The sequence below is a fragment of the Pseudorca crassidens genome, chromosome X (genome assembly GCF_039906515.1).
Source record: "Pseudorca crassidens isolate mPseCra1 chromosome X, mPseCra1.hap1, whole genome shotgun sequence".
Taxonomy (NCBI): domain Eukaryota; kingdom Metazoa; phylum Chordata; class Mammalia; order Artiodactyla; family Delphinidae; genus Pseudorca; species Pseudorca crassidens.
The window spans coordinates 101,673,038-101,695,002 of NC_090317.1; the positions used below are offsets into that span (position 1 = coordinate 101,673,038).

The window sequence follows — 21,965 nt, forward strand, 5'->3', positions numbered from 1 at the left end:
CTTGTGAAGTCAAATATGTACATTATCTGCATCTCAGCAACTCCATTCCTAAAGAAACTATTTCATAAGTACCTTAGAAGATATGTACATAAATGTTCATAGCTATAGTATTTGTAATACCAAAAAAACAGACACTAATTGGATGGACAATGGAATGAGTCTACAAATTACAGTATGTCTACATAATGGACTATTAAGCAGCAGGGAAAATGAATAACATACAGCTACACATAACCTAGATGAAGTTTAAAAACATGATATTCAATTAAAAGTAACCCACCAAAGATAATATATCTTTGTTATAAAGCTCAGAAATGAACAAACTAAATAATGAACCATAAGGAATTCATACATATGTGGTAACCTAATTAGAAAAAGTAAAGGGAGAACAATGACAAAATTCAGGAAAGTAGTTATCTCTTAAGAGGGGTAGGATCATGATGAAGCCTTCAGATAATTTAACGGTACTGGTACTGTTCTGCTACTTAAGTTCAGTGGTGAATTCTTAAACTTTCATTAATTGGCTTAATACTCTGCTTCATCACTTATATTTATATTACATATATTAATTTCTATGTGACAAATTACTACATAATAAAAAATTTTTAACCTAAATGGGCTGACTAGGGACACATAAATAAAAATCACCACACTCATAAATTGATTATACAAATAGGTAACATACTCACAGGATTGATTTCAACATCAGCAATCTCAATAGATCCACCAGTCCTAAGATCTATGTCTTTTGCACGGTGAATAGCAATCTATTTAGGAAAAACATAAAACTCTGTAGAAACCACACTAAAATAGACTCATATACTGCTGAAGTATTACCTGGCATTTATATAACATTTTATAATTTAAATAATCATAACTTATTATAAATGTCACAAGATTTATTCTGGGAGTTATCATCCCATTTCTTGTGATGTAGAATTGATATTCCTAAAGGAGTGAATTTTCAACTCTTAAAAACTTCCATCACAAATGGGACCTCGTGAATTTGACTGAAGAGTTCTACCCATTTGCCTTGACATTATTGCTTCAAACTCTGTGTGAGCCTTTTGTATTTACCTAATTCCAAAGGAATATTCAAAATTAAAACAAGCAAGAAACTGAGTGCAAACACAGAAAGATACTAATATCCAAAACAACCATAATTCTAATGAGAGCAGCTAAAAATTGCTGAGTATATGGCCCAAGTATACTGCTAAATACATTATCTCCTTTTTAATCTTCAGTATTCTGTTAATACCCTAATTTCCAAGTGAGGAAAACTGGGGCTTAAGGTCACAAAACTTGAAAGCAGCAGTGGCTAAACTTGAACCAAGAACTGCCTGAGCACTCAATTTCTTCCAAGAAATTTAAGATAGTGAAATAAGAATTTAGTCATGTAACTCCTACAAAATAAGAACTATAGATTACATGAACATATAATTGTCTAATCAAAATCTCAGAAGCACAAAAATATCATTCCCTGAAAGCCCTACCTGTACAAGAACAGGTTAGCAGTCAACTTCGAGATTTAAATCTAAATGTATATTAAAAAAAGAGATATGAGTGTATTTCACTCTTTTGATAGAATCAGTGGCATTGTTTATAGGTAAAGAAACCACAAAATACCATTTTTTCAGAATTATTAAGGAAAGTGAGTGCCATCTAGACAATCTTATTAACCGAATTGCTTAATTCATACTACTATATGATTTCTATATTTTATTTACAGAATACATAGTACCTAAAATACTTGACTAAAATCATAAGAAGCATAACTTAATGCTTCAGAGGTAATTACAAATCAATATATTGCTTCACTGATGAACGCCATATGTAAGCCTCAACACCCCCATGGCTGCCTTTTACTCACTTCTCCTTTCGTGGGTAACTGAAGATTCCAGGCTGCCATAACCCATTTACTACCCTCACCAATTGCTCACTTGACCTTTTCATCTCCTGAGACTTAATCTGTACCCTGGACAATATCACCCGTCACAAATCCATGGCCTCAGAAACCATACATTCATCTGTCCCTCTCTTTCTCACAACCCTCTCTCATCCCTGCTTTCTCACCCATTTTCAGAGAATAGAGTTCCACGATGTCACATGTGTGATGTTTCCCTGATCAGCCCCAATTAACCTGTCTCCATTTTCTCCGTTATTCAACAAAGTTTATCATTCCAACTTCTCATCAATATATTCGATCCACTTATACTCATCTTGATTTTCACAGGGGTAACAGAAATAACCTCTATCATCTCTAAGATTAATCCTTAGCCTTCAGACCAATATGTATAAGCAATGGCCTCTTTACTAGACATCTCTACATAGGGATGCAAAAGGTGCCTCAAACTCATGATTTCCCTCTAAAATATGCTACTCATCCTCTAATCTTTCTTCAAATGTTGTTACCACCTGTCTCACACTTGACTTACCTGTTTTATTTATATGTGACCCCTTTCAATCATCAAACCCTAAATATTCATCTCCTAAATTTGACTAGAATTTGTCTAGAATCCTACCTCCTGAGAACACAATCTTCTCCTGCCTGGACATCATCAGCAGACTAATAACTCTGCACTGGTCGCAGTTTAACACTGCTCTATAACCAAAGTGATGTCTGAAAAATGCAAATCTGAGTGTGAACCTCTCCATGCTTAAAAACTCCAAGCTCTTAAGATGAAATTTTGACTTCCTAAGTTGTTGCTAAGGACCTGTATGACTAAAATTTATACAAGCCTCTAAATACATCTTTCCCCACTATCATCCATTCAATCTATAACCAAGTCATGTTAAACTAAGTTTTTCATATCTGCCTTGTAGCTCTCCCTCTCCTCCCATATGCCTGAACACATTCAATTTTGTCTTCCTTGAATACTCTTTCCTCCTCTCCTCCCTCACCCCACTACTACCCCTTTCCTCTGGCTGATTCTTAACTCTGGTGTCTTTCAGATTTATCTTCCCCTAGGAAACTGCCCCTGACCATTTAAGCATGGGTTGCAAACCTCTCCCGTGTACGCCCCCAGCCTACTGTATTTCTCCATCATAGTACTTATTACACTATCTTTTAATTTTGAGTTGTTTGCATCCCCCATCATATTGTACATTCTTAGAGACCAAGGACCCTAGTTATCTTGTTCAATTTTGCATTCCTAGCAACGCAACAGAGCCTAACACATAATATGTGCCCAGTAAGTACGCATGGAATGGATGAATAAAGGAATCTCATTATAATATACTGTTAAAAAGGTAAGCTTTGTAAAAACAGCATGGTTCTCTAAAATACAGTGGAAACTAATCTCAGTAAAACCTATATTTTAGTGGCTATGTTTTTTATTTTTTCCAAAATAATATACAAAAATTCTGCCTAAATATCAGACCGTATACCACAATATACACTTTATAAACATCTTTCAATATATACTTTTGTTTTTGTAATTTATTTGTTTTATTTAATTATTTTTGGCTGTGCTGGGTCTTCGTTGCTGTGCACGGGCCTTCTCTAGCTGTCGCGAGTGGGGGCTACTCTTCCTTGTGGTGCACGGGCTTCTCATCGCGGTGGCCTCTCCTGTTGTGGGGCAGGGGCTCTAGGCTCTCGGGCTTCAGTAGTTGTGGCGCGTGGGATCTAGAGCGCAGGCTCCGTAGTTGTGGCGCACGGGCTTAGTTGCTCCGTGGCTTGTGGGATCTTCCCAGACCAGGGCTCGAACCCATGTCCCCTGCATTGACAGGCGGATTCGTAACCAATGTGCCACCAGGGAAGCCCCCTATACTTCTTTATAAAAGTAAGATATAATTATTAGGTTGTTTATTTGGGGGCCAGGCAAATTGGTGTTTATTATATTAAGCTAAATATTATTTAAGAACTAATGATTATGGGAAATTGAAGGATAAAATGGAGGATATCTCTTAAGCCGTTCATTTTGATCTGATGATAGTGCACATATTACTTTTTTAATGTGAGTAAATGCACAGAGTTGATCATCAAATTGAAGATTAAGAGCATTCCATTCCATGAGTTTATAATAAGTAAAATTTACTACAGACTGGTCTTACATGTTTTATTTATTCTGTTTAATGAACACTTAGAGAAGTCCCTAAAATCAAGGTAATACCTTTTCATTTACATAATTCCCAGAACATAAAATAGTAAAACATTTTATGTGTGCTATAAAATACAGATATTAACGTCATATACAATTTTCCTATGATTCCTATAGTCATTAAAGCTATTTAAAATTAGCATTCCAAAACTGATTATTTTTTCCTTAGGTATCTAATTAACACCATGGAAAAAACAATCCTTTGCTCTGTGACTAGTGAGGGCTTGTCACAAGTTAGAGATGCCAAATATTCCAAGTTCATGTGAAAAATGCCTCATATCAATGAAATGTATCCATTTCAACTTAGTAGAAACTTCCATTAGCAACTTTCACCAAAAATATTTTCTACAAATCCTCTTGCCAAGTTCTGCTAACCATTTTTACAACCGATGTATAAGTAAGGTTGTTTATTTTTTAGATTTCTAAAAACTGCACCTCTGTAGAGCTAACTCAATTAGAAATTTAGAATAGAAAAATAACAGAAATTTTTTAAATTACTCTTTAGTGTCATAATATTAAAACCCATCCCCATTAGAAGAAATCATTAAAATAAGCTTTCTAAGAATAAACATGTATATAACATTTTATAGAATTATACCTACTATTATAAATATCATAACCAAACAAATCCACAGACACATATATAAGGAGCAAACACACATATGCATAAACATACCTTTGCTCCTGTATCAAATTTTCCTGCTACAGTAGGAGTACAGGAGGTATTGAGAACAGTTAGCCCCCCCAATGGAATGATTCCTTGTGATGGAACAACATCAATCACAGACAAAAGACTCTGGTCACAAACCTATAATCAAAAATTTGCAGAAATGTCACTTATCCTTTAAAGTTATTGTTCCAAAGCTTTCATAGGAAAACTTCTAGACCAGTACATAGAGAGAGGACCCACAGGCACACAGCATGAGATGGTTTTGAAATAGATTTTCAAACACCAGAGAAACAATTTGAACTTCAACAAGGATTTGCACCCCTAACCCAGCAAACAGAACTTTTAGCAATGGCATCTTCCAATTCAAACAGGACGATGAAGGTTATTATCTGAAGTGTTTTCAAGCCTTTGCAAAACTTACAAGGAAAGGATGAGATGTATCTGTTGGAGAGATGCCAAAATTCTGGATACTATTTTGATAGCCTGTCTTTTCCCTGATCCTAAAAAACTGAAAGCAAAGTTAGTGGGGAGGCAAGATGATAAAGTAACCTACTCTTCTTTATTATTTCCTTTATAGCCTAATGTCTAAGATATCATTTTGACCTTCAAAAAAGTAACTTACCAAAAGAGTTAAGGTGTGGTTTGTCAGAAGCCAATTTAGGCTTATCTATCATGCCTTAAGTCAGAATAATTTGAAGGGAAATTGGTTAACATATTTTAGGGGATGAGGGAACAAACAGACTTCAGAACTAATTCTGAAGCAACAGAGTAGAAAAGGGTACCCTCCTTTGCTTGTCTGGGCAGAAGACATGTAAATACAAGCTTGAAAGAAAGATCTCAAATGCTAACCTCTACTGTCACTATTAGGAGATGTTAATGTTTCTCAGTTAAAAAAAAAAAACATCTATTACCAATTTAAACACCACCCGCCCCACAATTTAAATCAGGAGTAACAACTATAAATAGAATATCTTTAGAATGGTCTTGAGCTAGGTCCCAGTTGCTACCATAACAGTCTTGATGACAGAGTGAAAACGAGGAAAAAAAGGAAAAGCATGTAATTAAATACTGAATGTAACATAAACACTGCATATTTTTTTAAATGTTAGTTTTTTTGAAATCATCTTTTTTTCCCAATAAAACAAAATAACAGAAAGAAAGCAAAAGAGGGGTAAGAGGAGAAGGAAGGGAGAGATTAAGGAAGGAAGGGAGAGATAGAGACAAATTTTATGGGAAACTAAAAGGATAAAGTAGATGAAATGTATTCAGATAAATCTGATATGAAATACCTAAATATTAGCATTAGTCAATCTATAAAGACTAAAGTATTCATGGCATAGAACTCATGGCAATAAATAGTTCAAATTATAATGTGATCTGATCCAAGTAAGATTTCCAGATTCTACATTACCTTGAAATAAGCATGGTTTGGTCCTACATTGTGAAGAATGGCTTTTCTCCAAGTTGTTAAACCTTGAGGGCTATCACTGAAGAGTATCCTTGGCTCTAAAAGAACGACCTTGGTGTGACCAAGCTAATAAGAGGAAGAAAGGGAACATGAAATTGAAATAACAGTAAACATTTTTTTAATCCCCCACGAGATAACTCAAACTTTTTCAGCTTCATAGAAATTTCTAAAATACGAAGCGTTATCAGATTTTATGGTGTTCTTAAGAGAAAGGAAAAGAGTGGAATATTTACAATGTACTCCTAAACTGAGGAAGGCAGAGAGAGTAAGATAACTCTAAGGACGAAGTAAATCCATGACTGAGAATGATGTAGATTAGTCACTGAAGGGGATACTAGAGACCATCTGCCCCACTACATACAAGGTGTTACCATGTGCTACACAAAAGGAAAAAGTTCAAGGGTCATGTAAGTATGGGAAATAACATGCCAAGAGAGATTATCCAGGCATGTTTCTACTAGAAGTCTTCTCATAGGGCTTAATATGCTGATAATGTACACTTTGCTTATCTGAGAATGGGGAGGTAGTACACTGTGATTCACAGAATTACTTAGGCACAGGACTCCCTCACCCTGTCCTACACAAACCACTTCATAGAACTACAGCAACATAAAACACTTTTTGGAAACGTTGATATTATCCACCTCTCCCATTTTACAGGAAAGCAAATAGTAACCAAGGTGAACTAGAACCCAAGATTTCTAATTCCTCATTCAGTGCTCTTTACAATAGACCCTACTATAAATAATACATATTATTTCTTATTATCTTAGGAGATTTTAATACATTCGTATAATTAGTTGAAGAACATGATTCGGATAACTGGAAAAATAAACTTTCAAACAAAGCTAACAAAAGATGAAATGGTCAAGTAAGTCCTTCATAATTAATGAAAAAACTTAAATGAACATTTTATTTAATTGTTTCACATTCCTCCTTCTTTCCTTTCTTAAGAGTAACACTTCACTTACTCTTAAGTAAGTTCACTTAAACTCAAGGGCTTGAAAAATTGGCCAAAAATAATCTAGTTCAGTACACTGACATCTCAGAGTTTAATTCTTAACCAAACCTAGTGTAGGGAAAGTGGAAATCAAATTTTATGAGAGGGTAATGGCAAAGGCTGTGGAGGCAGATCACTTTGGATATAAATTCCAATAGGGCATTTACTGCACGTGTGAACTTGTACTAGATAATTAACCATTCTAATGCTCCATTTTCTCACCCATCAATTGAGTTATTAATACATTCCTTATAGAGTTGCTGTAAGGATTAAATGAGATAATACAAGAACGTCATTTTGCATCGTACCTGAGACACAATAATTAATAAATGATACCTTATGGTTATCAGGGGATGGGGGGGAGGGATAAATTGGGAGACTGGGACTGACATATACACACTACTATATATAAAACAGATAACTAATAAGAACCTGCTGCATAGTGCAGGGAACTCTACTCAATACTCTGTAATGGCCTATATGGAAAAAGAATCTTAAAAAAAAAAGACTGGATACATGTATACATATAACTGATTCACTTTGCTGTACACCTAAAACTAATACAACATTGTAAATCAACTATACTCCAATAATTCTTTTTAAAAAAAATGATACTTATTATTAATGCTAAGTCTACATTACTAAATTGCTCATCTTTTATTTGTTAGAAAAAATACACATGGGGTGAGTATATGAGCAAATTTATATTAGTAAACTTGTCAAACACAGTTATGTAAATAACAGTTAAAGAACTGTATACATATGTTCACCAAAAGACAGAGAATGTTAATAGAAGCACTATTACATTAGCCAAAAATCTGAAACAATCCAAACCCTCATCAGCTGTGTGATGGAAAACTGATTGTATAGTCTAACCAAATGGAATGCTATTCAGGAGTGAGAATGAATAATCTGTCACCACATGTATCAGCATAGATGCATCCCACAAACCTAATTATGAACAAAAGAAGACAGGCATAGAAGAGAACATATGGTGTGATGACATTTATATACAGTTTAAAGCCAAAATTAATCTATGCTCTTAGAAGTAACGATTGTGATGATCCTGGGAGGGACACATAGTGACTGAAGTGTGGACTAGGGGGGTTCTTTTGTGATGCTAGTCATGTTCTGTTTCTTGATCAGGTTGATCTGGGTGTGAGTTACAAGGGTGTTACTAGTTTATAAAAAATAATTGAGTGATACATACTTTATAATATGTGCACCTTTCTGTAGTATACTATACTTCAATACAAAGTTGTAAAAAGAATTAATAAGTGATTTAAACATAGTGAAAGCAGCAGTTTATTTCAAGCCTGGGGCAAAGGAAAGACCCTATTGATTTCTGACTGCCACTTGCCATCATAAAAGTGGATGGATCTCTTATATCTTAAGGCTATAAGCTTCTTTATAGCTAAAATATGTAAGAACATGATCATGGCCTGGAGACAGAGATGGGATTTAGTAAAACAGCATTGGGTTGTGTTAAATTACTAAGAATGTTGGGAAGGGAATTTGGTACACATGTAAAGCATATCCTTGGTAATTAAGAGCCATGAAGTTAAGGTCTTCTGGGTTCTACCACAGAAAGAAAGTTAAAATTACATATTGCAGCCTTCACTTTACTTACATTTTTATTATAAGTATATTCCATATGGAATATGGAAGAATTTTCTATATTTCCTTGCTATATAAATCACATGATCCATTTCATACTGAATTATTAATTACAACTAAATACGAAAAATGCAATAATATAATTTTCTCTAGTTTTCTTTGGCACTTATTAAAGAAATAATTTAATTTCAAGTGGCTCCCATGGTATTATAGTCTCTAATAACAATCTAGTATTGTTGGCACAAAAGTTTTGGATTTCTGAGTTAATTCTAGATAATACAACACATTTTTTAGCAAAGTCTTCATTTATGGTAGAGAAGTGGCTCCAAGAAGATGTTAAGACACTTTAGCTAACTAAGTATTACATGTAAAATCAGTTTTTACTAACATAGTATATATATGCAACTATATACGCATATGCATACTCAACCAATTTATAGCCCTCAAAATAAAAATAATATTCAAGGGAAATCATTACATGTGCAAGACATTTCAGTGTCAGCGTGTTTCCTTCATTGATGTGAAGAATAAATTCTCCCCTTTCCGGAGAATCAAATCCCAGCTGCCATGTCACTTCACATTCCAATAGGGAGTATGGCTCAACAGTGCCTACAGAGAATTTAGAGAGAACAAGAAATTTACCACATTTTAACTATATTTATTTTCTAATATCCAAAATAAGAGATGGCATAAACATGTAATGACATTTTATAACAAATTATTTAAATTAAACAAAATACAGGGAATACCTTATGCTCCAACTTTAATAGGCAGATCAAAATATCTGACAAAAAGTATGCCAATATATAGCAAAAAAAATTTAAATTTATCAATGAAGCAACACTCTAGGATTAGAGATAACTTTACATCTAGACAGTAGAAAATCATCTGCGATCCCTGATCAAATGTCCCCTCCACATTTCTCAACACTCTGAAACACACCGGACACTCATTCAGTTTCTGGAGGAAGGAATTATCATTACCAGAGGCTTTTTTTTGTTTGTTTTAATGTTCAAATCCCTAGAGATATAACTTCTGATGTAGCTATTAGCAATTAGCACATTTCTATAATTCAAATGTATTTAGAACCCAGGAGGGTATAAGGCACATTTACTGTGAGCTGCTTTACCTGTTTAAATTCATCATCTCCTTTGGTCTAAGAAAATAATACTTGATGGAAAGAATGACTTAGAAGCTCTTCCCTCAGGAAGAGGGGATCATCTGAGATTCAAAGGCACAGGATACTGAACAGAGACATGCGTGACCATCACAACAAACTTTGCCTTGAGTCAGGCTGACTCACATGCAACAGTAGTTTTCTCAACCTTGAAAAAGGTATAGTGCCTACCTCCTAGTTTTGCAGTGGCCACGTAGGGAGATAACAACACACATAAAGGGATTAACATAGTGTGTAATGCCCAGAAAGCACCCAGTGTCAGATATTATTATTAATACTCTTGAATGCCAATACTATAGTTGGCACAATAATTTATAAAAAGAGGAGAAACTACTCGTGGAAGAGCTAACAGTCTAGTTGGGATCCATCGGAATTATATTTGTCTATAAGTAACAATAAGTCCTGTTACAGTGGGTTAGGTAGATACGAGTTTATTTATCTTATGCAATCAGAAGTCCATGGGCAGGTATTCCAGGGCTGCCTTAACAGGTTGACAATGCCTTGAAGGATCAATGCTCCTAGCTTCCCACACTGCCATTCCTTATCACGTGGCCTTCCTCTGTGTGGAAAGGTATCAAAGCACAGTCGTTAAAAAGAGCACAAATTCTCCGGTCAGACTCCCTGGTTCAAATTTCAGCTCTGACACTTACTAGCTGAGACTTTGCACGATTTACTAAACCTATGTAACACAGATTCCTCATACATAAAGTGGGGATAACAACTGTTTCTTAGAGAATTGATAAAGGGAATAAATAAGCTAATATAAGCAGAAGTACTTCAAACAGTACCTGGCATATAGAAGGGGGATGAAGCTAAAAGAAATTTCTGTCCATATCTCATTGGCAAGAAAGGCTGGGGAAAAGAGATACGTAAATAAGAACACTGCTTCCCCAAACAAAATGAGGGTCCCATAAGGAAGGGGAATGGATATCAGATAATCTGGGCTTAGTAACATCTACCACAACAGGAGATGGACATAAACAAATAACTGTAGGTGATGTAACAAATACACAATGGGAGTGGAAAAGAGGTTGGGTGGGGAGTTCTAAATTAGCCCAAGAAAGTGGAGGAAACTTCATCATAAGGAGATGGCATTTGAGTTGTGACTGAAGAATGAGCAGGAACTCTGCAGGAGGACAAAGTCTGCGGGAAATGTAGAAGTCAAGTGATGGCACTAGAAGTGAGTGATGTGTAGAGAAGACTGTGATGGGAAGTAACTCTGACAAAGAAGAGTCAATGCTATTTATAAAGACACCTAAGCTTTCAGAGAAGAGTTGAGAGCAGCACAAGGATTATAGATCCATGTTGAGAGGGTTAGCTTGAGGTCAATAATTTCCCTTCAACGAGCATGGCTATATATTTTTCTCCAGGAATATTATGTATATCATGGGACAGGAGAAATAAGTTGGATGGCTGAATTGAGCATGGCTGGGATTGGCAGGGAAGGTACTACAAACGGCCAAGGAGTGACAGAATTGAGAAAGACAATGAGAGTGAACTGACTGAAGACAAGGCTGAGGACTGAGTGGACTCAAGAGTTCAGTATGGTTAAAGACAACAAGGATGAACACATAAGAAAACAAGCAGAAACATAAACAATATCTAATGAAAAAGTCATATGAGAAACCAATTCTACCTTAGAAAACATCAATCCACTCTTCCATTCTCCCCTTATAATATCCACTATCCAAATACAAATCCAAAATGTATCATGCCTCAGGAAAAAAGGACAATCACAACATAAAATTTAAATTATAACTCTTCACTTTAGTTTACAAAAAAATAGAGAGGGATATGATTAAATGCATTATGTAGGATGTAAAACCAATTCTAGGGGCACAAAAATTTGCCACCCCAAAATGTGTCTCTTTGGCATGAGGATTAATTTAAGCTGATTATTATTATTATTTTTTTTTAATGCGGTACGCAGGCCTCTCACTGTTGTAGCCTCTCCCGCTGCGGAGCAACAGGCTCCAGACGCGCAGGCTCAACGGCCATGGCTCACGGGCCCAGCCGCTCCGCGGCATATGGGATCTTCCCGGACCGGGGCATGAACCCGTGTCCCCTGCATCGGCAGGCAGACTCTCAACAATTGCGCCACCAGGGAAGCCCTAAGCTGATTATTTTTAAGAAATAGAAGAAGACTCAGGAAGTTTTTTCTTGTTACCTCTTCCTTAACTGCCTAAAAGAATTTAGATAAAGGGCTAGTTCCCAGAATAGAGCTATCACCAGAGATACATGCAAAGAATATGGGCTGGCTATGATAGGGGAGACTCAGCTGGGCCTAGAGATCAAGTCTACTCTGTGTACCATGATCCAGGAAACATCTGTTTACCAAACATTTGCTTTTCCATCTGCATGTGAATTCCCTTTCTCACCTTTGAAGCCCCAATCCACTACCCCCAACATCCTCTTTTGTCTTTAGCTGAAGACGACATTTAAGGTGAGGATTTGGCCACTCTGGCAAGTTATGGGGTTTTCCTGGGTCTGTCTCACGGACACATGTTATTAAACTTTTGTGTGATTTTCTCCTGTTAATCTGTCCCATGTCAGTTTAATTCTTATACCAACTAGAAGAACCTAAGGGTAGAAGAAAACTTCTTCTTTTCCAACACGATATACAAAAGGGATGTAAGAAAAATAACTCAATAAAAAGATTTATACAGGAGACCTTCAAGATGGTGGAGGAGTAAGACGTGGAGATCACCTTCCTCCCCACAAATACATCAGAAACACATCTACATGTGGAACAACTCCTACAGAACACCTACTGAATGCTGGAAAAACACCGCAGACCTCCCAAAAGTTATATATATTTTTTTCCGTTTTCTCTTTTTGGGAGTATGTATACGTATGCTTAGTTGTGCAATTTTGTCCGTATAGCTTTGCTTTCACCATTTGTCCTAGGGGGCTGTCTGTCTGTGTTTTGTTGTTTTTTTCCTTACTATAGTTTTTAGAGCTTGTTATCATTGGTGGATTTTTTTATTGGTTTGGTTGCTCTCCTCTTTCTTCTTCCTTTAATGACTTTTTAATTTTCTTTTTTTTTTTTTTTTGCGGTACGCGGGCCTCTCACTGTTGTGGCCTCTCCTGTTGCAGAGCAACAGGCTCCAGACACGCAGGCTCAACGGCCATGGCTCATGGGCCTAGCCACTCCGCGGCATGTGGGATCTTCCTGGACCGGGGCACGAACCCGTATCCCCTGCATCGGCAGGTGGACTCTCAACCACTGCGCCACCAGGGAAGCCCTGACTTTTTAATTTCTTAAAATATTTTCTTTTATTTTAATAACATTATTTTGTTTTATTCCTTCTTTCTTTCTTTCTTTCTTTCTCCTCCCTTTTCTTCTGAGCTGTGTGGCTGACAGGGTCTTGGTGTTCCGGCCGGGTGTCAGGCCTGTGCCTCTGAGGAGGGAGAGCCAAGTTCAGGACACTGGTTCATCAAAGACCTCCCAGCTCCACAAAATATCAAATGGCTAAAGCTCTCCCAGAGATCTCCATCTCAAGGCTAAGACCCAGCTCCACTCAACAAACAGCAAGCTACAGTGCTGGACACCCTATGGCAAACAACTAGCAAGACAGGAAAAAAACCACACCCAATACCAGAGAAGCTGCTTAAAATCATAATAAGGTCAGAGACACCCCAAAACACACCACCAGATGTGGTCCTACCCACCACAAAGACAAGATCCAGCCTCATCCACCAGAACGTAGGCACCAGTCCCCTCCAGCAGTAAGCCTACACAACCTACTGACTCAACCTTAGCCACTGGGGGCAAACACCAAAAACAATGGGAACGAAGAACCTGCAGCCCGTGAAAAGGAGACGCCAAACACAGTAAGTTAAGCAAAATGAGGAGACAGAGAAACACACAGCAGATGAAGGAGCAAGGTAAAAACTCAACAGACTAAACAAATGAAGAGAAAATAGGCAGTCTACCTGAAAAAGAATTTACAGTAATGATAGTAAAGATGATCCACAATATTGGAAATAGAATGGAGAAAATACAAGAAACGTTTAACAAGGATCTACAAGAACTAAAGAGCAAATAACAATGATGAACAACATAATAAACAAAATTTAAAATTCTCTAGAAGGAATCAAGAGCAGAATAACTGAGACAGAACAGATAAGTGACCTGGAAGATAAAATAGTGGAAATAACTACTGCAGAGCAGAATAAAGAAAAAAGAATGAAAAGAACTGAGGACCGTCTCACAGACCTCTGGGACAACATTAAACGCACCAACATTCGAATTATAGGGGTTCCCAAAAAAGAAGAGAAAAAGAAAGGGACTGAGAAAATATTTGAAGAGATTATAGTTGAAAACTTCCCTAATATGGGAAAAGAAATAGTTAATCAAGTCCAGAAGCACAGAGAATCCCATACAGGGTAAATCCAAGGAGAAATACACCAAGACATATATTAATTAAACTGTCAAAAATTAAATACAAAGAAAACATATTAAAAGCAGCAAGGGAAAAACAACAAATAACACACAAGGGAATCCCCAGAAGGTTAACAGCTGATCTTTCAGAAGAAACTCTGCAAGCCAGAAGGGAGTGGCAGAACATATTTAAAGTGATGAAGGAGAAAAACCTACAACCAAGATTACTCTACCCAGCAAGGATCTCATTCAGATTTGATTGAGAAATTAAAACCCTTACAGGCAAACAAAAGCTAAGAGAATTCAGCACCACCAAACCAGCCTTACAACAAATGCTAAAGGAACTTCTCTAGGCAGGAAACACAAGAAAGGAAAAGACCTACAATAACAAACACAAAATAATTAAGAAAATGGTAATAGGAACAGACATATTGATAAATACCTTAAATGTAAATGTATTAAATGCTCCAACTAAAAGACACAGACTGGCAGAATGCATATAAAAACAAGACCCGTATATACGCTGTCCAAAAAAGACCCACTTCAGACCTAGGGACACATACAGACTGAAAGTGAGGGGATGGAAAAAGATACTCCATGCAAATGGAAATCAAAAGAAAGCTGGAGTAGCAATTCTCATATTAGACAAAATGGACTTTAAAATAAAGACTATTACAAGAGACAAAGAAGGACACTACATAATGATCAAGGGATAAATCCAAGAAGATGATATAACAATTGTAAATATTTATACACCCAACATAGGAGCACCTCAATACACAAGGCAAATGCTAACAGCCACAAAAGGGGAAACTGACAGTAACACAATCATAGCAGGGGACTTTAACACCCCACTTTCACCAAAGGACAGATCATCCAAAATGAAAATAAATAAGGAAACACAAGCTTTAAATGATACATTAAACAAGATGGACTTAATTGATATTAATAGGACATTCCATTCAAAAACAACAGAATACAATTTCTTCTCAAATGCTCATGGAATATTCTCCAGGATAGATCATATATTGGGTCACAAATCAAGCCTTGGTAAATTTAAGAAAATTGAAATCATATCAAGTATCTTTTCCGACCACAACGCTATGAGACTAAGTATCAATTACAGGAAAAAATCTGTAACAAATACAAACACATGGAAGCTAAACAATACACTACTAAATAACCAAGAGATCACTGAAGAAATCAAAGACGAAATCAAAAAATACCTAGAAACAAATAACAATGAAAACACAACAACCCAAAACCTATGGGATGCAGCAAAAGCAGTTCTAAGAGAGAAGTTAATAGCAATACAATTCTACCTCAAGAAACAAGAAACATCTCAAATAAACAACCTAACCTTACAGCTAAAGCAATTAGAGAAAGAAGAACAATAAAGCCCCGAAGTTAGCAGAAGGAAAGAAATCATAAAGATCAGATCAGAGAGAAATGAAGGAAACAATAGCGAAGATCAATAAAACTAAAAGCTGGTTCTTTGAGAAGATGAACAAAATTGATAAACCATTAGCCACACTCATCAGAAAAAAAGGGAAAAGACTCAAATCAATAGAACTAGAAAATAAAAAGAAATAACAACTGACACTGCAGAAATACAAATGGTCATGAGAGATTACTACAAGCAACTATATGCCAATAAAATGGACAACCTGGAAGAAATGGACACATTCTTAGAAGAACACAATCTTCCAAGACTGAACCAGGAAGAAAGAGAAAATATAAACAGACCAATCACAAGAACTGAAACTGAGACTGTGATTAAAAATCTTCTAGCAAACAAAAGCCCAGGAGCAGATGGCTTCACAGGCAAATTCTATCAAACATTTAGAGAAGACCTAATACCCATCCTTCTCAAACTCTTCCAAAATATACCAGAGGGAGGAACACTCCCAAACTCATTCTACAAGGCCACCATCACCCTGATACCAATACCAGAAAAAGATGTCACAAAGAAAGAAAACTACAGGCCAATATCACTGATGAACATAGATGCAAAAATCCTCCACAAAATACGAGCAAACAGAATTCAACAGCACATTAAAAGGATCATACACCATGAACAAGTGGGCTTTATCCCAGGAATGCAAGGATTCTTCAATATACACAAATCAATCAATGTGATACACCATATTAACAAACTGAAGGAGAAAAAGCATATCATCATCTCAATAGATGCAGAGAAAGATTTGACAAAATTAACACCCATTTATGATAAAAACCCTGAAGAAAGTAGGCATACAGGGAACTTTCCTCAACATTATAAAGGGCATATATGACAAACCCACAGCCAACATCGTCCTCAATGGTGAAAAACTGAAACCATTTCCTCTAAGATCAGGAACAAGACAAGGCTTCCCACTCTCACCACTAGTATTCAACATAGTTTTGGAAGTTTTAGCCACAGCAATCAAAGAAGAAAAGGAAATAAAAGGAATCCAAATTGGAAAAGAAGAAGTAAAGCTGTCACTGTTTGCAGATGACATGATCCTATACATAGAGAATCCTAAAGATGCTACCAGAAAACAACTAGAGCTAATCAATGAATTTGGTAAAGTAGCAGGATACAAAATTAATGCACAGAAATCTCTTGCATTCCTATACACTAGTGATGAAAAATCTGAAAGAGAAATTAGGGAAACACTCCCATTTACCACTGCAACAAAAAGAATAAAATATCTAGGAATAAACCTACCTAAGGAGACAAAAGACCTGTATGCAGAAAATTATAAGACACTGATCTAAGAAATTAAAGATGATAAAAAAAAGGTGGAAAGATACACCATGTTCTTGGATTGGAAGAATCAACTGTGTGAAAATGACTCTACTACCCAAAGCAATCTACAGATTCAATGCAATCTCTATCAAACTACATATGGCATTTTCCATAGAACTAGATCAAAATATTTCACAATTTGTTTGGAAACACAAAAGACCTCGAATAGCCAAAGCAATCTTGAGAAAGAAAAACGGAGCTGGAGGAATCAGGCTCCCTGACTTCAGACTATACTACAAAGCTACAGTAATCAAGACAGTATGGTACTGACACAAAAACAGAAAGATAGATCAATGGAACAGGATAGAAAGCTCAGAGATAAACCCATGCACATATGGTCACCTTATTTTTGATAAAGGAGGCAGGAATGGACAGTGGAGAAAAGACAGCCTCTTCAATAAGTGGTGCCAGGAAAACTGGACAGCTACATGTAATAGAATGAAATTAGAACATGCCCTAATGCCATACACAAAAATAAACTCAAAATGGATTAAAGACCTAAATTTAAGGCCAGACACCATCAAACTCTTAGAGGAAAACATAGGCAGGACACTCTATGACATACATCACAGCAATATCCTTTTTGACCCACCTCCTAGAGAAATGGAAATAAAAATACAAATAAACAAATGGGACCTAATGAAAATTAAAAGCTTTTGCACAGCAAAGGAAACCAGAAACAAGACAAAAAGACAACCCTCAGAATGGGAGAAAATATTTGCAAATGAATCAATAGACAAAGGATTCATCTCCAACATTTATAAGCAGCTCATGCAGCTCAATATCAAAAAAACAAATAAACCAATCCAAAAATGGGCAGAAGACCTAAACAGACATTGCTCCAAAGAAGATATACAGATTGCCAGCAGGCACATAAAAGGATGCTCAACATCACTAGTCATTAGAGAAATGCAAATCAAAACTACAATGAGGTATCACCTCACACCGGTCAGAATGGCTATCATCAAAGAATCTACAAACAATAAATGCTGGAGAGGGTGTGGAGAAAAGGGAACCCTCTTGCACTGTTGGTGGGAATGTAAATTGATACAGCCACTATGGAGAAAAGTATGGAGGTTCCTTAAAAAACTAAAACTAGAACTACCATACGACCCAGCAATTCCACTACTGGGAATATACCCTGAGAAAACCATAATTCAGAAAGAGTCAGGGACCACAATGTTCATTGCAGCTCTATTTACAATAGCCAGGACATGGAAGCCACCTAAGTGTCCACTGACAGATGAATGGATAAAGAAGATGTGGTACATATATTTAATGGAATATTACTCAGCATTAAAAAGAAATGAAATTGAGTTATTTGTAGTGAGGTGGATGGACCTAGCGTTTGTCATACAGAGTGAAGTGAGTCACAAAGAGAAAAACAAATACCATAAGCTAACACATATATAAGGAATCTAAGAAAAATAAAATAAAAATGGTTCTGAAGAACCTAAGGGGAGGACAGAAATAAAGACGCAGACGTAGAGAATGGACTTGAGGGCTTGGGGAGGGGGAAGGGTAAGCTGGGACGAAGTGAGAGAGTAGCATTGACATATATATACACTACCAAATGTAAAATAGATAGCTAGTGGGAAGCAGCCACATAGCACAGGGAGATCAGCTCCATACTTTGTGACCACCTAGAGGGGTGGGATAGGGAGGGTGGGAGGGAGACGCAACAGGGAGGAGATGTGGGGATATATGTATATGTATAGCTGATTCACTTTGTTATAAAGCAGACACTAACACACCATTGTAAAGCAATTATACTCCAATAAAGATGTTAAAAGAAAAAGATTTATACAAAGAGGCAAAAACAAAAGTGAGTAATTATTATATGAATATTCTGAGCAGCAGAAGGAAAATGACATTAGAGAAATCTAGGTATATAATATAAATTATGCATACCTTCCTCGATGCTATATCAAATAGATTCAAGTATTGTATCATTTGTGTTGTAAAAAAATTAAAAGTACTTAAAGGATGGGCTTCCCTGGTGGCGCAGTGGTTGAGAGTCCGCCTGCCAATGCAGGGGTCACGGGTTCATGCCCCGGTTCAGGGGGATCCCACGTGCCGCGGAGCAGCTGGGCCCGTGAGCCACGGCCGCTGAGCCTGCGCATCCGGAGCCTGTGCTCCGCAGCGGGAGAGGCCACAACAGTGAGAGGCCCGCATACCGCAAAAAAAAAAAAAAAAATGTACTTAAAGGCTAATGGTATTCATATTAACACTATATTCGGAATTAAATGTCTTTGTGTTTTTTGCTTTGATTTAAAAAAATGTAAGAGGTGTTATGAGCAACCCAAAGAAAAGAAAAGTAAATACTAAAATCTCCCTGTAAAAATAGAGTACTAAAAACCATGAGAAGTTTATAACATTGTAATTCCACTTTTGACAAATGAAGCATTTTCACAGCATTTCCATGGCAGCCACAAGGGGGAAGCCCAGCCACTCAACACTGGCTAGGATGCAGAAATACAAGGAAAAGTACCTGTGCACTGTGCTTTTCTGACACCCTTAGTGTCATATCACGTGCTTGATCAGAACCTATAGCTGGAATGCAGATAATGTAACTACAACTGATACCTCCTGTTCAAAAAAACTGGAGAAGGTTTATCTAGAATCTCTGAAATCTGCAGAAATATTTTCTTTTTCTTCTCTGATCATTTACTCCACTTCTTTCTAGTTTGGGGCGGGACCCAGTATTTTCAGTATTAATAACAACAACAACAAAAAAGAGCTTGGTCAAATGAATCTGCTAAATATTGATAGAAGTATACCTCAAATGCTTAATAAATTATAATCTGGGATTGTGCTAAATCTATCCAGATTAATAAAACGATTAAATATGGTTATATCAATGATCTCCAGCCATAAAAAAGGGACAGTCCTCCACTTCCACTTGTTAAATTTGTCAACATCTCCACCTATATCTGCACTAAAATTAAGTGAACTTAAATTAATACTCGAGCTTGTTTATAACACTCCCTGGTACCAACACTGGTAGAGTTATATAGAAGTCACGATTTGGAAATGACTGATATTCACAGGAAAAGCACCTAAGGCAAGAATTCAATGAACCAGGACTCCTCTGTGACCTGAAGTATAGTCTACTTAGATCTCAAATGAAGACTATCTCTAAGTTAGAGATAAAGAGGGAGGGAGGGGGAGAGGAAGGGAAGGACATAGGGAAGGAAGGAGGGAAGGAATGTCCCATTGTCCCAAGACCATTTGTGATTTACTTCTACATTCTTATCACCATTATACAGTACACACTCCAGATATGATTAATGCCTGAATACATGAATAAATGAATGTCTAAATCAAACAACAGAATAAACTATTACCTTTAGCTGGACAAATGGAAAATGCCATCCCTTTTCCTGTATTTATCAGTTGCCATTCAAATTTGACAAAATAATTCTGATGATTATACAACCTAACCATCCCCCTAAAACATGTTTTCACCAAGAAGTCTTGTGGTCTCAGTACTAGCTCATTAGCAGATAGCTCAAGTTTTACTGGCAAGACAACTGCCATCACTAGGATGTGCCCACCAGGCACATTGTTCACTGACAGGTGAAAGACCTGTAACACAGCAAAGGCATCCAAATTTAACTAACACCTCTTAACTGAATGGTAGAATTCAGTTACATGTAAAATGTATATATTATTGATTGACATCAACAATTCTTAGTAAACAATATCAAAATAATTATGAAAGGTAATTAGACTACCATTGAAATATGAATCTACAAGTCTACATATTGCTGCACATATAGTTTCTATGTTTGGGGACCAAACATAATATATACTACAATAATTGGGGTAAATATACAAAACGACATTTTGATTCTAGCAAACAGAAATTTGAAAATAAATCTTACTTCCAAAATTTTCCAATGGTGGGAGATTCAAATATCATTGAAACAGAAGTACTAGCTGTAGGTGGAATCACATATGAAAATTGGTTGGTCTTCCGAAGTTCTTGCAAATTGACATCTAACTGGATCAAAATATGAATAGGTAGCATATTAATAACATGTAATAGACGAGTATTTGTTGAGTTCACACAAACATCACCAAAGTTAAGGACAGAGAGCCCTGAAAAAATGAAGAGTTACTAAGCTTAATGTTGACAAACGTGTTCATTGACTTATTTAAGTTTTCATACTATATGCTGATCAATTAATTCGTTAAAAATAGTACTTAAAATAGTTACTATATATCAGAAATTATTAACAGAGCTTTTTATCTATATGTCCATAATTTGAGGTGATTGGCCAAAATTCAATACATATTGTGATTATATGGAAAATTTCATGACAAAATTATTAGCACTAATTATAACTCAGTACATGAATTTGCATACTCCTACACCCTCTCCACTCCCATAAATGCATTTATGTTCACTTATCCAGAACTTACAGAAATTGGTAACTTCCCATGACTCACTGTTTAACTTTTAAGTTTTCCCCTTTAAATGCCAGAAGTTTTTATATCATAACAATCTTAATTATGTCTTATCCTGCTTTTTTAACAGCTTAATTTAATTTTAACTGGTATACAGCAAACTGTACATGTTTAAAGTACAGAATTTCATAAGCATTGACATATGTATACACCTAAATACAGGTGAAATACCTGCAACGATCACCACAATGAAGAGAGTAAACATCCATCACTCCAAAAAATATACTTGGCCCCTTTATAGTTTCTCCCTACCACAATCCTCTGTATTCCCCCTTTCCAGACAAA

General features: G+C 36.3%; 1 protein-coding gene across 1 annotated transcript in view; it reads right to left on the reverse strand.

Moving 5' to 3' along the window:
- The window catches only part of CFAP47 (cilia and flagella associated protein 47), a 520,230-nt gene that overhangs the window by 399,042 nt on the left and 99,223 nt on the right, over positions 1–21,965 (reverse strand). The window contains 7 exon segments of the mRNA XM_067722746.1: positions 690–767; positions 4,777–4,908; positions 6,182–6,304; positions 9,334–9,464; positions 20,555–20,785; positions 20,788–20,795; positions 21,095–21,311. Coding sequence (XP_067578847.1) covers positions 690–767; positions 4,777–4,908; positions 6,182–6,304; positions 9,334–9,464; positions 20,555–20,785; positions 20,788–20,795; positions 21,095–21,311 — 920 coding nt within the window.